Below are 17,081 nucleotides of genomic sequence, written 5' to 3'. Positions count from 1 at the left end.
TAAAGAATGGGAGACTATAAAATCCTGGATATTTTGGTGTTGCGTGTGGTTTTTGTTTGTTTGTTTGTTTGTTTTTTTAAGTATGGCAGTTCAAAGAGTCGTCTCAAAAAGAATTATTTTAGTTTTGGTAAGGGTGAATAATTTAAAAGGTTTAAAAAGTTTAAATAACCCCAAGGAAAAAAAAAAAAAAACCTTCTGAAATGACTGGGCAGAGCATGGCAGGGCTGGGAAGGTCAGACAGGCTGTGCTCACAGCTAGCAAGAAAGCAACGTTTCAAAAAACAAACAAACAAAAAGCTGTTGTGCCATCCTCAGCCCTTAGACGTGAATGGAGAGATTTGACTTTGCTTCCCTGGCCTGTACAGCTCACCTGCCTGCGGGCTGCTCTTGATGGTAGGATGGCCTGGGCTTCCTGGCATGACAGGAGGCTGAAAGGTACAAAGCTGTGAGGTTGAGAGCCCGAGGCCCTGCCTCCCTCGCGGGGAGGTGACACTGGTAATTTTTCACCCTCGCAAGGATCTTTTAAACTCAAATTACGACTTGCAGGGAGGCTGGCTTCAACATCATGGCCACATTTGAGACCTTGACTCGATGACTCCTCTCTCCCAGGCTGCTGTCACGCCGTTGTGGGCTTTCACTCTCTGGCTGCGGTGGCACCTTGAAGAAATACCTTCTGCTGCTCCCAGCAGAGCCAGCGCTGCCGGCAGAGCGACGGGTGAGTGACACCAGTGCTGGGAGAGCTCCGCAGGGGCCGGCGGCACCGCCGTGTGCCCCACGCTCTTCTCTTCGCACCAGGAACCCGAGCCAGACCCTGCGGTGCGCTGGGCGCCTCGGAGGGGAAGGGGCCAGCGGCACGCAGAGCAGCAGCACGCGGCGGAGCCTCCCCGTCAGGATGCCGGCCGGAACCTCCCGCTGGGACCGCCGCGCAGCGAGGCAGGAGCCGCTGCCTGAGCGGAGCCGAGCGTGGCGGTGTATTGAGAGAGAAGAGATTTGGCCAAAATACGGGAAAAGGGAAGCCAACGCCGGGCGGGGCAGACACCTGCCCGGCGGTTTTCTCAGCCTTGGTTATCAGGGAGCCGATCGCCGAGGTGCCGCCTGAGCTCAGCCGTGCGGCACGTCCCGAGCACGGGGCTGGGCCCCCCCCGCACCCCCGTAACCCCGGCTGCTGGGGCCGAGCCCAGCGGCAGCCGCGGGGACGCGCAGGGAAGCGCGCGCCGAGGCCGGGCTCCGGCCCCCCGCACCCCCCCCCCCCGCTTGGGTGTGCGCGTGGGGGGGACGCGGGCACGCGCGCGGGGGGGGGGGGGGGATGGGGGCGGGGCTTAGCGGCCGGCCCCGCCCCCGGACGCGGTCAGCGCGGGCCGTGCCGGGGCGGCGCCGCCGCCAAGTTGCGGAGGCCGCGGGGCAGCAGCGGCCATGGACGCGCTGCGCTCGGCGGGGCGCGCCCTGCTGCGGAGCCCCAGCGTCGCCAAGCCGGCCTGGGCCGGCGGCCGCCACAAGAGTGAGAGCCGCGCGGCCCCGGCCGCTCCGCGCCCCGCTTCTTCCTTCCCGTGTTCCCCCCCCCCCCCCCCCCGTGTGCCCCGCTTCCGCCCCGCGCCCTGGCTGCGGGTGCTGCTCCCCTCCCCTCCCCTCCCCTCCCCTCCCCTCCCCTCTCTCCTCTCCCGGCGGGCGGCTCGGGGCTGCGGGGCGGGGGGCCCGGTGGCCCCGGTCCTCGTGTCCCAGATCGCGGGACCCCCGGCGGGGAGGGAGCGCGAGCTGCGGGGGCTCCGGCCGCGGCGTGGGCCCGGCCCGGGGCGGGCGCTCGGCTCCTGCCGGCCGTGTCCCTGCGGCGGCCGCCGGAGACGAGCCCCGGGCCGCCCCTTGGCGTGCGCGGCCGGCGCTGGGGCCGCTCCGGCGGGCGGCGCAGTTGGCGAGGGGCCGCGGGAGCGGTGGGAAGGGGCCGGCCGTGCCCGGAGCCCTGCTGTCCCCGGGCACGCTCCAGCTTCTCCGTTTTGCTGCCCTCCTGGCGGGATCGATCCCGGGTTCTGGCCCCTTTTTGTGAGAATGAAGGGGCCGGGAGCTGCGGGAGTTGAAACCGCAGCTCGATGGTGCTTTGGGGGGGGGGAGAGGCCGGCAGCCCCGTGGTTGCAAACGCCTGGTGCTGTGCTGGGACTTGTTGAGCTGCTCCCCAGAGCGGTCCCACGGGGCAGAGACGCTCCTCGCTAACTGCAAAGTGTGGCAGCCCTTCAGTTCGGGCTGCGGACCTCCCTGAGCCTGCAGAGCAATGACCTTGCGGACCAGCCTGTCCCAGGCAGGCGCCTCCCGCCTGCGGGGCCACATCACCTGTGCCAGGCCAGCCTCGGGGGCCTGCTTCGGGAAGGGCAAAGCCTGGGCGCGTTGTGCTTGCGTTAACTGGAAGGTGGAGAAGGTGGTGGGAAATGGTGCTGAGCAGGGCACGTGGAGGAGAGTCTGCACATCCCTGCCACGCTCGCTGCCTGTTTACGTGCTTCAAGCTGACAGCTTGTTGTGTGTTCGGCCGTGTGGTTTCCGTGCCTCTCACCTCAGGTGGCACACTTGGAGGTTCTTCCCCAGGCTGTAACCGCTCGCTGCAAGCAGTGCCAGAGCAGGGGTGCTGGCAGCAAAGGGGCCAAATGGAGCAGAGGCTCTCCTGGGCTTTTACCTGGGAGCAAAGCTCTGCCCAGTAGCAGGAATCAAAGGAGGGAAAAAATCCCGGCTTGGAGATTGTTGATGCTTGCTCCTTGATGCCCTCGTCAGCTTCTTCTTTCAAAAAGCCCTTCAGTGTCTGCACCAAAACCACCCGTGTTTCTGTCTCAGCTCAGTGTGAGGAGCAGGTGCCCGGGGCCTTCCTGCAGCCGGTGACGCTGAGGCATTGCCCCCGAGCACACATGGGGTCCCTGTCCTCAGTGAGTCCCTGCTGGGAGTGCAGCGTGCTGAGCTCCCACCTGGTGGTGGAGCTTGTGTCAGGGGAGAGGCCATGCACCCGGAGCCCTGTCCAGAAGATGAATGTGATGGCTGCTGTTGCAAAACGCCAAGGAGCCTGGGTGGCCGTCCTGAATCTCTCGGGTGTGGCTCGTGCATAGTATCTGAAGCTGAGGCATGGGTGGCTGATGCTAAGAGAGCAGTCCTGCCTGCTTGTGGAGCCAAGGCAGTAACAGAAGAAAGGGCAGGGAAGGTTTTGTCTTCATCTACTGAGAACTTTTGTCAGCAGCCAAGGCACAGAGCACGCCTGGGACAAAAAACATGACGGAAATGGCTGAAATCCTTGCTGGGGCGACGCTCTGTTCAGAGGAGAGAGGATGGAACATTGCACCGGCTGAAATTTCCTGCAGAGGGGCTGTGGGAGGCAGGGGGTGTGCTGGGCTAGATTTGCCCAATCTGTCCCTCCGCCTCCATGCAGGGATCAAGGAGAAGCTGTGTTGCAATGCCACGGAGCAGAAGTCAGGGTGGTGAGGTCAAGGGGTGGTGGTGCTCGCTTCTCTTATCTGTGCTGCCTTGGAAGGATTCAAGGGCAGTGTGTGGTGGGAACATGGGGTATGCACCATGACCAGCTGAAGGAGTGGGAGCAGGCGGCTGCCTGGCTGTTGTATGCAAATCTCTTTCCTGACATGCTCGCCCAGCTTTGGGTGCTGAGGGTGGGAGGGTAGCAGCAACACCCTTGGCTTTTGAAGAAAGCAGGCTCTTTGCTGGCATCATCCGTTTCCAGACAGGGTACAAGGTGAATACAGCATCCCACGTGTCCTCGGAGCTCTGGGTGGATTTTGTGTGTGTGCTCACCAGCAAGCACTGCTCTGAGACTCATGCTGGCCAAGTGAAGAAAAGCTGTTTTCCTCTTCTCATATTGGCTCCCGGAGTGGAGCAGCTCCTCTTGCCAGGTGCCTGGCTCAGCCTGCAGCCAGGGCCCTCTCCTGCTCAGCAGGACCTGCTCTGGCCGCACAGCTGCACGGCTCCCTCCCTGCAGCACAATCCTCACCAAGCTGGGGCTTGGGCTCAGAAGCTCTTGCCTGGTGGTTTTCTTTTCCCCCTGCAGGCAGCCCCTTGGGACCTGCTGGTAGGTTTCAGGTGGGTTCTTCTTGACACCCATGTTGGGAGTGGTGCCGGGTTTGTGGCTTATCTGCTATCTTGCCTTGCCACAGGGCTGCATGCCTTGGGTCACTCAAGAGGCATGTCCCCCCTTGCTGCAGCCCCGCCCCTGCTCTCCAAAGTGGCTGTGGATTTGCAGAAAGTTGCTGAGTTTGGCCCTGTTGCTTGGAGGCAGCCAAAGCTTGGGCTGAATACAAGACAACAAAGCCTTCAGGGGCATGTTTTGTCTGCAGCCGGCATAAACTGTTCTCCAGGAGCCACGTTGCTCCCAGGGCTGTAGGGCATCTCGGCTGCAGCATTACCTGCAGAGGTAAGAGCCTGGCCTCTTCCCCCTCACCTGCTGCAGGGACCCGAGCCTGTCTGTTCTGGCATGTAAGAGGCTGGCTCCCCCTGCATGCACGCACCGCAGAGGCACGCAGGCTGCCTGTGCTTGGCATAAGACACTCTGCCCTTCTGCCCTGCCCCCTCTCGTGTGCACTGTAGGAACACACAAACCACATCTTTCTGGAGGAAAGGCACTGCCAAGGCATGTTCTTGGCCATAGGGTGCTACCTGAGCACCACGGCATGTCCCAGCCTCTGGTGCTGCACTGCCATGAGCTGGACTTGGTGATCCTTTTGGTCCCTTCCAAGTCAGGATATTCCATGATTACAGGAGGGCTTTGGTTTGTATGCTGCAGCCCACAGCCAGCGCATCATGTGCACCTTGGTATAGTTGCCTCCTGCTCAAAGCAAGATTCCTTTAATATGAAAGCTGCAGATCCTGGGTTGCAAGCTCTGTGTCGGGAACTAGAAGTCAGAGGTTAAATCCTGTGGTGCAATTTCAGTCTTACAAATCTACTGCTGTTTCCCACGCCTTTCCGGGAAAAGGAGGAATAGTCACACTTGGACATGCACGTCTGTATCTTCCAGCCTGCCTGACTTTCAGTGTGATTCCAAATTTATCTCCCTTTTTAGGACCCTCTTTCTTTAGGTGCTGGTTAGCATAGGGTAAGGATATTGTGGTGCACAGGGTGGGCACTGAGTCCTCCCCTCCATACCTGGCTGGGCCTGATGCTCAGGAGTCCTTTGGTTTTGGTGTGAACATGGGTACCCTCTGTTAAACTGAAGAGCTGATGGATCTTAAAGAGTCACTGACACATGCTGGGACTGGTGAAGGCTTGTCTTCCTGGGAAAAAGAAAAATGAGGGGGTTGCTCTTGCTGCCTTGGAAGGCTGTGGGGGCTGAGGGTGATGTCCACTGCGTGAACACCTCTCAGCTGCTGTTGTGTGCAACTGAAGCATGCTGTCACCTCCCCTGACAGCCAGCTTTCTGCTCCACCACCTTACACCAGCACCTTGTGAAATCTATTGTGGCAGGGCTGTCTGGTTGCTCAGCACATGTAGCATGCACTCAACCCATGTCGACACGGGACCCCAGCTGGTGAAATGCTGTGCCCTACCGGCAAACTTCCCTTGTGCATTTGGGATTCCAAGAGCCTCTCTGTTGCCCCCCTAGAGCTCCCAGAGAACTGGACTGATACCCGAGAGACGCTGCTGGAGGGGGTGCTTTTCAGCCTCAAGTACCTGGGCATGACGCTGGTGGAGCAGCCAAAGGGTGAGGAGCTCTCTGCAGCTGCTGTCAAAAGGATCGTTGCAACTGTGAGTATCTGTGCTGGGATGTGAGCCCTGGAGCATTTGCAGAGCAGACCCGTGTCACCTTCTGGCACCAGTGATGATTTTAAAAGCTGAGGGTATGGAGGCAAAGCTCTCTTTCTGCAGGCTGTGGTGGTCATCAGGGTTGCAGGTTTAGCCCTCGCAGAGGTGAGGTCTGCAACTAGCTAGCTGTGTAACTTTTTGGAGAGAAGCTGTGCAGTGAGCTGAATGTAACTTCAAGCATGAAAGCTCAAAACTAGTAAATAAAAGGAAGCACCTTAAGTCTTGTTACTTTTTAAGCCACAGTCTGACCTTGGCACAGGGGATGTCTTGCTGCTTGAGCAGGATTTGTCAGTGCAACTTGGAGCTGGCTGCTTAGGATCCCTCATTCTGCAGGGCTGTCCTGCTCCCAGCACAGCTCCCTTAAGTGCTTATGCTCTCATGGCTTCCTGAATTTGCACTGGTGCACCCCGCTGCTCTGGAGCTGGTCCTAAAATGAAAACTCCCTGGGGTGCCATCAAGCATTTACAACTTTGCATATTTTGGCCAGACCAGCCAGGACTTTGTGCTGATGGTTGTGGTGACAATTCTAGTGCTAGACTCCTAGACTTGTACCTCTGTGCTGTGTGGGGTGCGGGGTGCACATCCTTGTCTCACTAATGCCAGGGTAAATCACTCCTTAAGGGAACATAATGGTTTAACAAGTGCCTTAACACACCTGGTAGTAAATTCAGTCTCTAATACTAATTACTGCTATTAGGATGTCTATTAGGTAGTCTATTGCATATCTAGAGTGACTGATCTGCTGTGCTCATATAGCCTTAGATGTGTCCTTGCTGAAAGCCTGCAACTTTCCCCTCCCTCTTTTCCTTCCAAAGGCAAAAGCAAGTGGAAAGAAACTGCAGAAAGTTACTCTGAAGGTCTCACCCAGAGGGATCGTGTTAAATGACAGCGGAACTAACGAGCTGATCGAGAACATCTCCATATACAGGTGCGTTATGGGACACGCTGCAGCATATGTGTGCCCTGAGCCCTCCTCACCTGCCTGTGCCCAGTGTGATGAGACAATCGTTCTGTGGTGGCATCTTAGTCCCCCCTCCTGGGTGGCCAGCTCTGATGTCCACCCAGGCCTGAACTGACGTCTCTGACCATCGTGTCTTAAAGCAAAGCAGCGGTGGGAAAAGGAGCGTGATCCCTATACTTAAGGGAAGCATACGTGTCATGCAATAAGTGTGTCCAGTGGTGCGGTAAGGGAAGACATAATGAGCCTAGACATCTCGTGTGAGTGCACTGCTGATCTGCAGCCAAGCGCCCCGTGGCCATGTGAAGCTTTGCTGAAGAAATGCTGAAGCGGGTAAAGGCAGGGGGTGGATGTGGAGGGTGGTCAGAGCATTGCTGAACAGAGAGGGATGTGAGTGCTGGAGCTGGGGCTGTCCCCCGCCCTTGCTGGATGCTGCGCTCCACGCTCTTTGCTTCTGATGTGTTTACATCACTCTGACAAAGAGCAGGGCTTAGGCAGCTGTTGAGACCTAATACCAGTGTGGGAGGGGATGGTGAGGCTGGATTATCCTATATCCACTCCTGGATTTTTTAAGTGTATTTTCAAAGAGTATCTGGTTTGAGGCAGATGCAGGCCAGGAGGAGCACAGCTAAGCTCAGATCTGTCCCTTTCCGTCTCTTCTGTCCCTTCTCCTTTCACCCTTCATACGCTCCACTTTCTGTCTTTCACCTGCCACGTTACATCCCTTTGCTATGCATGGGATGGGGAGCGCTAGATTGGGGCACTCTCTAGCAGGACTACTAACTTACTTGCTTTTCTCCAGTTTAAACTAAGCAGTCACCTGCAGCCACCTCCCTTGGAGATAAAAAACACTGCTTAAAGAGCAGAGCTGGGTGAAGTGGCCGTGAGTGTGATCACACCAAAATTGGTATTGCTATGCTGGTGTAAAATCTTATGTGAGCATAGCCACGGGCCTTGGGTGTTTAGATGCTACCTTAAATTCTGCCCAGACCCTTTCATGGCCAGCAGTAAAGCTGTCCCTCCCCATCAGTGCTTGTATACAAGCATCCCCTTGGTTCAGCTTAAATAGGCTGTTATGTGGGGACTGATGCTGCTCCCCAGAGATGCTGGTGATAAGGGGTGAAAGCTGGGAAAGCAAGTGGGGATTATCCCCTCACTCTCCAAGTACGCTCCACCATTGCTGTTTCCAGGGAGTTCCTCTAACAACTCTACTGTCTTCTGTTTGGCTCTTTTGTCTAGCAGGGAGATGCCACCTCTGAGCTCTTGCCCCAGGTCAGGTGCTCAGTCAGGCAGCAGGACAGGATGGCTGCAACTAAAACGTGGCTGTTGTCACTGGTGTGCTGCTGCGAGAGGCCTCGCAGTTATAAAACCTCCTCACTTCAGAGGCGGGTGTGAATTGCCCTTTCCCTGCAAATAAAGCCCATCATATTTCAATCTGAACACTGGAGGTTGTGGGAAGACAGCCGCATGTTTGCGTAGGTGACCTTTTGCAGCTTTGTTGTGGTTATTAAAAGACCAGAAATGCTGCTATGGGGACAAATGGGAGAAAGGACTAGACTTCCAAGTGCCTTTTTAATCCAGAGCACAGCTCAGCTCTGTAAGACTAAACACAGGCTGTTGAGTGGAAGCATCCTCACATGCAGTGAGAACCTAATGCAGTGTAAATACATTTTGTATGCTGCTTTTTAAGTTTCAGCATCTCCCGGGATCTGGGACTTTCCAGTCCCTTCCCCACAAAGCCTCTGGGGCAGCAAGAGCATGAGCTGAATGGGCAACGCAGGGCAACAGGAAAACTTTCACCAAAGTGTCCCACTTTTTCCTTGAGCTTTCTTGTTCTGTACCACCTGTTTGATCTGCTGTATACCCAGGAAAGAGTCGCTGCTTGTGCCTACTGCCTAGCACTAAATATCCAGGGCAGCTCCAGCTAGTGCTGCCTTTAGATGAGATGCTTGGTCCTGCAGCTTTCTGGCCCAGAAGGTCCCTGAGGGGAGAGCCTGTTGCTCTTCCAGAGCCTTGTATTCCAGCGTAACCCTTGCCTGGAGACTGGAAGAGATGCAGCTGTTCCAGGGATGCTCCCTCAAGGGAGGCTGAGCTTCCTTCTCTGCATCCTGTGTTCTCACGTCAGGGCTCTCAGAGCATCCTATGCATCTGCTGCTGCAGATCTCAGAGCCCAAACTTCAGCCTTTGACAGCTTTTCTTTGGTGCTCCTGCATCATTTTCCTTCCCTGGTTTGAGAAAGCACAGGGAAACCTCAAGATTAATTCATAAGTTGAGGAAACAAGTCTTTCTGTTTCCTCTTGTAACCTTATACTCCAAGGAAGATCTTCCAGAGTCTCTCTGAGGCAGAGCATTAGATGTGTTCCCAGACTGCCATGCTGCAGTGCTTTCTTGCCTTCTAGAACCTGTCCTTCTCCCACAAGGTGAAATGTTTTCTCTTCTCTCCTGCCTCTGTGTGATGCACATGGTTCGTGCTGAGCTGTGCTGTGGCTGGCTACGGAGGGGCCAGCAGCTGCTCTGAGTTTCTCTTGCGCTCAAACCAGCAGCATTACGTCCTCTGTGCTGGGCTTTGTACTGAAGCTGGGTAGTGCTCCTGCACTCTCTCTGCCTTCGCTGTGTGGCCCTGATGCTTGAAGACACGGTGCAGGAGTTTGCTGGCAGGTTTGATGAGGGGTTGGTTGGCCTGTGCGTGCAGTGCCCCAGACAAGACGTTTCGTTCTGTCTTTCAGGATATCCTACTGCACGGCAGACAAGATCCACGATAAAGTGTTTGCCTACATTGCCCAGAACCAGCTCAATGAGAACCTGGAGTGCCATGCCTTCCTCTGTACCAAACGGAAAATGGTTAGTCCAGAGGAAGAAATGGGGATGTGGCGTTAGGAGGAGGAAGCAGAGAGGGGCTGCACGAGTACTGCAATAACAGTTTTTGCCCTGAGCTATAGCAAGGGGAGTCCTTTCCCATCTAAAGGCCGTGGGACAGTACTTGTGCAGGCGCTCCATGGTCCTGATGTGGTGCTATAACCTGTCTGCAGGCAGTTAATTGCTGCGCAGTGGCAGGCGATCACTCTCTAGAGGGACCACACCGCTGCCATGGAGCATGCACGAGGAGGAGGTGTGACTATGGGCTGGATTCAGCCAGTTGTCTCACATGGACAGGAAAGGAAAAGCCTTTCTGCCCCCAAGGTCTGAGACTGGGGTGAGAGCACCTGGGCCTGGACGAGCACCTGAAATCCTCCTGCCTTGCTGCAGTCCTGGGAGCTGGGACTCCTTTTCCTGCTCAGCAGCTGCTTCCCAGGACTGCAGGAGCCTTGATACATCATGGGCTTGAGAGGCTTGGAGAAGTGTGGATGTCTCCAGGGAGGATGATGATAGCAAGGTGCCAGGGGGAGGCCTTTAGCCAGTGATCCTGGGCTTACTATTCTGTCGTCTTTTTTTCCACTGAAGCTCCCTGTTCAATTTTTGCTGACATCTTTGCAGACAGAGCTGTGTCCTCTCAGAAAGAGGTGTCAGGATGTGCAGTGTATGAGACCCCACTGTGCCAGAAATTAGGGCTTGAAGCAGAGACCTGCATATGTAAACCAGTCTGGTTTTTGCTTTGAACCTTCTTGTGGGATTTTTCCTGCTGATTCAGGGCATCTCATGGAGGGAGGGCTCTCAAATGGTCAGGATGGGCAGGAATACAACACTTTACAAGCTGGAAGGGGAGAGAAGTGGATCGCTGGGCAGTGGCTCCGTATGATAACGTGGGAAAGTCCTTGGGGCTCTTAAGTAGAGCATCATGTGGGTCTGACAGCAAATGGCAGGAAGGGGTGTAGGAGAGAAGGACAGGTCAGATCCTTCTGCCCCCAGAAATCCTTCCTCTGGAGGGACCTGCTGTGTCTGTTGGGGGTCTGAGCAGAGAGCTGGATGTCTTGGATCTGCTTCCCTCCTTTCCAAGCCAGGAAGCAATAGCCCAGGAGGCTGCAGGAGCTGTTCCCTTTGGTGCATCCCAGTATGGTGATTTCTGGGTCCTCATGAGCATCCCTATCTTCTCCAGCAGGCTGGCACTGCTGCTTGTGCCTGGAGCACAAGTGACTGCAGGTCTGATAATATTCTTCACTTCTCCCAGTTCTTTTTTTTTTTTTTTTTTATCCCCTCTTGGGAGAGAATAATGGAAGCTACAAGTTGTGTCTCCTGTGGTATGCATTCCCATCCTTGCATGGTGAAGATAAGCCTTGCTCTGCAAATTAAAAGTTAAATCTCTCAATTGGTAAATGAATTATCTCATTATACATCAGCACAGTACATCTCCCTCCAAATGAAGTTCTCCAAGGCCTTTTGTGGCAAAAACTGGAAATATTTCTCTTTGTCTATAAAATGCATGAATGTCATGCTGGTAAGGTGGTGCCCTGCTCCCGGACCAGGGACTGCCTCTGTCCCAGGGCAGCATCCCTGAATGTATGCATAGCTACCAGTCAACAGGCATGTCATTCATCTATATTTTTAGTTCATGAGTAATTCTCAACAGTGGCTGTGTCTTTAAGCTGTCAAATCTGAATCAAGCTTAAAATTGTAAACAGCTGTGAAGGGGTTTTTGTACTTAATTACCATATTTAAGTTTTTAACCATAAAATGTTTCTACTTCCATCAAAGATGTAAATAGCTCTGACATTCAAATGAGCTCTCATGCCTTGCAAGGCTTAATTGCTTTGTTGCAGTCTTCTCTCTTCTTCCCATGCAGGACTGCATGGCTTTTGGGAGAAGTGTGTTCTCCTTCAGCACTTTCCCCTATGCCTCTGTCCTCCAAACTGCAAAGGGCTGTAGGTTATGTGCTCCAGGATCTGGGTTTGTTTAGCTTGTAACTTCATAAAACAAACTTTGGGGCTCCTACAGTGTGCCAACCGTGGTGTTTTACTTGTTACCTCCTTGCACTCTAAACTGCCAGTGAGCTCTGCCTTCTCCTAATGAAACTAGCATTTATGTTGCTATTTATACATCTTAAGCAACTTGTGTTATTTAAGGTGTGTTTTGTTGTTGTTGGTTTTTTTTTTTTCTTAATACTACTCAAACTCTTGGCTGGGGGAGGAATGAAGGGACTGAAATGAAGGTGTCCTGCTGCAGCCCTGTCTGTGCATATGTCCAGCTCGAGGTTGTTGCAAAACAAACCCGAAGTATTGGTTTAAACCCCTGGGACCCAGCCTAGCTTGGGGGGAAGAAGGGGAAGACTCTGTGGGTCTCCCACATCTCACCTCCCAGATTACTCCTTGTCCAGGAGAGCTGGGAACTTGCCACATTTTGCCCTGTTGTCTGCTGTTCTCAGAGTATCCTCATGCATGTGGTCTCGCTGGGTGCTGGAGAGGGCAGCAAAACACAGCCCTGTACTTCTCTCCCTGGCTGTTGTGTGACAACAGTGACAGTGGTGTGGTCCAGGCTGCTTGGGCTCTGACCAGGTGCTGAGTCCCTTTGCAGGGTTGGTCATTCTGGGCATGATGCTCTGTGGCAGATACTGCACAGCACAGCCCCTGAGCAGGGAGCTACAGCTTTAGGGGAGCCATGGGGACAAGCCTGGGGCTGTGCAGCAGTTGCACTTGTTGAGATTGTGTTTAGGTGTGGAGTGTGTGAAGAGCTGTGCACCCTGTGGTTGGGAGTGGCTCTTCTTTCTCCTTGGCAGCATAATGCTGCTGATGTCTCTTCCTCTGCCTCCTCCATCCTCCAGTTGCAGCTTAGGATGTCTGCAATATGCTCTGTGTTCTACATGGAGCAAGTCCCTGTTTCCATCAATATTTGGTTACCTCTCCATAGCCAGGCAGTGCAGGAGTACATGGAGCGGAGGACTGGTTGGATCCATGTTAACGTGAATCTGCAAGGCAGAGCCTCCAAATGATTTCAGTCTGTGAGGACCCGTCTATTAATGTACTGCCTAACCACTGTCTTTCCAGGCCCAGGCAGTCACCCTCACTGTAGCTCAGGCGTTCAAAATAGCGTTTGAGTTCTGGCAAGCCTCCAAGGAAGGTGAGTTTTACTACTTTCTCCATTCATTACATGTACTTCTACTCTTCCACACAGCTGCAGTCCTTCCAAATCTATTTACTTTTGCCAAATTGGCTGTAATGTCCTTATGCTCTTAGTGTGGATCCCCACATCCGAGTTTGATTTTGGATTTGAGTTGGACCCAAAAGTTCAAGGGATGACTCTGTTTTTCTGGCTTTCAAATGCTTTTTCTTTTCCTCTTGCCCTCAAAATTTCCAGGCTGCTGTTAAGGTTGGTCCAACCTGTGGCATGATTTAAGTCATCTTCCAGGTTTCACTAGACAGCCTTGTCAATCAGGTGGAATTTTGGCTGCACTCCTTTCTTGCAAGTAGGTTTGGAGGACCAAGTGTTTATCTGTGGTATCTCAGGAGCCCTGCCACTGTCAATATTTTGCTTTTACCTTTCAGAAGATTATAAAACACACCCAGAGCTTGGGCTGCTTTGGGCAGAGGAGACCTGGTGACCTGTTGTAACTGTCCCTGCTGGCCCTCCTTGCAAAAGGCTTTATGGGGTAATGCTTTGCCAGCAGTGATAGGATCTCCTTCTTTTTCAGAGAAGGAGAAGCGGGAAAGGTCCGTCTTGGAAGGAGAAGGGTTGAGCAGCCCAAACTTGGATGCCCATGCTTGCCCTGACACACGTAAGTCACCAGCAGCAGAAATTTGTCTCAGCCTTGGGGATGGGGGCATCAGGCTGCTGCCTAATGTTTGTGGGTATTTTCCTGGGAGGGCTTTGATAATCAGCGAGGAGCAGGCACTTTTTTTTTTTTTTTTTTTTTGAGATGTTGCCCTTGGTAGAGTGCCTGGAGTGTAGTCGAGGAGTTCAGGATCCTTCCATCTTCCCATTAAATATCTCTTGCACCCCATTGTACACAGCTGCTGTCTCCCCAAATCTGTTTACTTCCATCCAAGACAAATTGGCTGTAATGCCCTTAAGAGCTTAGCATGGATCTCCACATCGCAAGTTTGATTTTGAGTTTGCGTTGGACCCAAAAGACTTGCTGTCCCGTTGGCTGTGTGAAAATAAAACACTTAAATGGTAAAAGCCCTCATAATTCATTGTCTGGCCATGGGTCCTCTGAAACACTGGATGTATAGCCAGGAAGATATGGGACAGAAGGCTAATCTCCCTTCCATGCTGGCCACAGAGATAAGAGGATTTGGCACAGAGGAAAATAGCATTAAACTGGGCTTACTTCCAGACTGGCATATCTCATTCTCTCATGTGAAGGCCCAGGACTGGATGAATCTGTCACAAGTGGTGGCAGAATAGAACAGATGAGATCCAAGGCTGCAACTGGTGTAGAAATAGGCCCTGTTGTCTGCCTGGCCACAGGCTGATGATTTGCAGTTGGAGCATTTCTGCATCTGCACATATCACAGTGTGGTGGGGAGGATTTAAGGCTTCCCTGTGGTGTACTGGCAGCCCCCAAGCTATAAACTATTCCTTGTCCAGTGCAGGATTTTCCCTCATTCCTATAAAATAAAGATGCATCCTTGTGAGATGTTGAACTGATGTCATGGTCTGAGCTGAGGATATCACCCAGTCTGTTCCCGCTCTGTGGTTGCTGTTCCCATCCCATGGGCTATGAAGCCCTGGGGTGGGATGTCTCAGCTTTGCCCAGGACTGATCCTGAGTCCTTCTGAATGTAAGCATGTACCCAGGAGCCTCCTTTGATGGCTGATGGAGGGGCAATCTGTCTGATCCTTCCCTGCCTCCCTGATGAGGGGATCTCAGGTGCCTGATGTGAGTATCTAGAATTAATTGGGTAGAAACCACAGCCTCAGCCATTGTGAATGTAGCTTCTCCATATTAAAAGCTGTGGCCATGGTGAAGGAATTCAATGCTGTCCCCTAACATTACCCTGAAGGGAAAGAAATTGCTGCAAAACAGATTGGTTTTGTGTCATCTGTGTTTTGGTTTTTTTTTTGTTTTGTTTTTGTTTTTTTCCTCCCCTGCCTCGTTCCCTCTCTTCTTTGCTCACAGCAGCAGTCACAGCGAACTTGCTGGATTTAGAAGATCCTGCCAAACTGACCCTGAGTGGCAGTGCAAACTCTGCACATTTAGATAACAGCATGTTTGGGCCCAGCTCCTCTGTAAATAACAACATGATGTGGGTAAGTGCCCAGGACACTGTAGCATCTGCCAAGCTGACAGGGATTGATGCTGCCTCCATTTTGTGTGCTCTGGGTCCCCTTTCAGAGCTTGCTCTTGGACAAAACTTGCATTTGGTCTGTGTGATTCTGTGTGTGTGAAACCCCCCTGGGAGCTCTCAGGCAGCTGAGCCATTCAGGGTTTCAGACATGCCCAAGCGAGCTTGGTTTTGGTGTCCTACCTAGAAATTGAGTACCTAATGTCCTTTTTAGGATCAGTAAATAAATTAAAGCAATTTCAAGCTGCTCTGAAAAATGCTGCTGTCAGATAATTTAATATTATTTATTCTGTAACAGCATTTCTCTGTGGTTTGTCACTTAATTGAGAGACCACCTAACTGCTCTATTCAGGGGAAAAAAATCATTGTTCATGGCCTTTGTCTACTGTTCACTAAAACCAGGTTATGTTTACATTTGTTATTACTTTTAGTTTTCCCTTGTTCTCATTTGTGGCTTTGTCTTGCTTGTCTGAGCATGTATGGCTTCTCTAAAATACCCAGTCATCTGGCTTAACTGTTTCACAGACTGGCAATAGAAAAATAACCCAGATGATGTTTCTGGGTGTGCATCCATAGGGGAGCTTCTTGCACAACCAAGTGCTCCCTCACCAGTAGGGCTGGGGCTGATCTTTGAACCCCCAACCTCTGACCTTGTTCCCACCGTGTTTCCTCTCTGGAAACATGCTGCCTGTAATAATTCGGGAGAATTGAATGATAAAGGCCTTTGTTTGAAGCCTGTTTCTTGTGTCTGCCAGGTCTGAGGCACTTCAGGTTAAACCTGAAGATCAATTCCAAGTCATATAAAATCCTGGAGGTTTACCAGCAGTCTCTGAACCCTCCCTTCTTGCAGTTTTCATACTTTGCGTTATTACATCAGATGGAACCAGCTTTCATCTTAGAACAAGGTGGCAATTTTCAAGCAGGGAGTTTGTGGGCATTGGCTTCTTCAGAAGGACCCAGTTGACCACAGAGGGGAATCTACTCCAGCTGATGGGCCAGGTCCAGCCTGTGGGCAGAATTAGCCAGGTTTGGATATGGTGGAAAAAGGCCATCCCTCTCACCTGTCTCTGGGCTGTGAGGGGTGCACAGAATCCCCAGACTGAGCCCTGGGACCTGCTCTGAGCAAGCCTGGACAACCCAGAGTTACATCTCTTACCCTGTGACTTGTATGGAGAGTGAGATAAAACCTGCTTAAGGAGGCAAATTGCTGGTAGAAGTGTTGCTTTAGGCACTCAGAAGTCTCTCTCTCTATATATAATCTGCCATGCTCAAGTATGGAGTTAGATCTCTAAATACACTTCTGTGCATTCTCTTAGCAACTACTTCTCTCTCTTTTTATCTCTTTAAAAAAGGAAATGGATGATGGTCTCGACGAGGCATTTTCAAGGTAATTCTGATAACTCCCTTTACGAGCTCACACCACCAGGGACTAGCCCAAAGGGACCAGCGTTTTTCATAGTGCTTCTAATCCAATCAGCTGCTGTGATCTGACCTAGGCAACTGCCCCATCGGTATCTCAGCTCCTAATTGAAAGACAGGCTCTGAGACTGGCTGATAAGCCAGTATTTTGACAACCTTTTAAGGACAGAGAGAGGCTGCGTGTGACAGGAAATTGAATTCCTCAAGCAGCCAGCATGTCTGCTCTTGCTTTCCAGGGAGGTTTGAAGCTGCCTGTTTCCAGCTCCTGTGCTAGCTGTGGCAACACTGGTCCCAGCTTCTGGCATGGGGGTCTTTATCCTTCCTTTCCGTTCTGTGAGGCTTGTACTAATCCTGGTATCGCAGTCTCATCTTTCCCCAAACCAAGAGCAAACTGCTGAGGGCAGCGTTCTCCTTCCCTGCCGAGTCCAGTTCCACTTGCAGCTTTGTAGTAACTCTGATACACTAATTTTGAACTAATTTTGAATTAACATACTTGAGCACATTCAGAGTTTGCGGCCATAAATTCATGTGGCTTAACTTACTTTCAACTTTCAAGTCCAAATTAAAACCTTCCCTGGAGGTTCACACTGAGCAATCCAGCAATGGATAACTGACCCATTTTCTTTTGGGTCAGTTATCCTGTCTGTCCTTGCGTAGACAGGTCTGTGCAGGGTGACAGGGATGTTGAGGTGCAAAAAACTATGTGCTCAGCCCTAAGAAGATGGACCTTTGTATCTCATTTGGGTCTTGGAAATGATTTAAAGGTTCCACTTCCAT

At 52.4% G+C, this 17,081-nt stretch overlaps 1 protein-coding gene across 5 annotated transcripts in view; it reads left to right on the top strand.

Annotated features, from left to right (window-relative positions):
* Nucleotides 1-1,327: 1,327 nt before the first annotated feature.
* LOC119713574 (low density lipoprotein receptor adapter protein 1) overlaps nt 1,328-17,081 on the top strand; it is a 65,036-nt gene continuing 49,282 nt past the window's right edge. The window contains exons 1-8 of one of the 5 annotated variants that reach the window (XM_072027448.1): nt 1,329-1,497; nt 5,573-5,715; nt 6,588-6,700; nt 9,457-9,571; nt 12,646-12,718; nt 13,290-13,373; nt 14,723-14,850; nt 16,238-16,272. In XM_072027448.1, the coding sequence (XP_071883549.1) occupies nt 1,413-1,497; nt 5,573-5,715; nt 6,588-6,700; nt 9,457-9,571; nt 12,646-12,718; nt 13,290-13,373; nt 14,723-14,850; nt 16,238-16,272 (776 nt within the window). In that variant the 5' untranslated portion in view covers nt 1,329-1,412. Of the gene's footprint in view, nt 1,498-5,572; nt 5,716-6,587; nt 6,701-9,456; nt 9,572-12,645; nt 12,719-13,289; nt 13,374-14,719; nt 14,851-16,237; nt 16,273-17,081 lie in introns of all 5 variants that reach the window. The other 4 variants (XM_038167166.2, XM_072027445.1, XM_072027446.1 and 1 more) reach the window with 4 other exon arrangements.

The sequence above is a fragment of the Anas platyrhynchos genome, chromosome 24 (assembly GCF_047663525.1).
Source record: "Anas platyrhynchos isolate ZD024472 breed Pekin duck chromosome 24, IASCAAS_PekinDuck_T2T, whole genome shotgun sequence".
NCBI lineage: Eukaryota > Metazoa > Chordata > Aves > Anseriformes > Anatidae > Anas > Anas platyrhynchos.
Note: the sequence above shows the minus strand (reverse complement) of the source record. Positions and strands in the feature narration are given on the sequence as shown.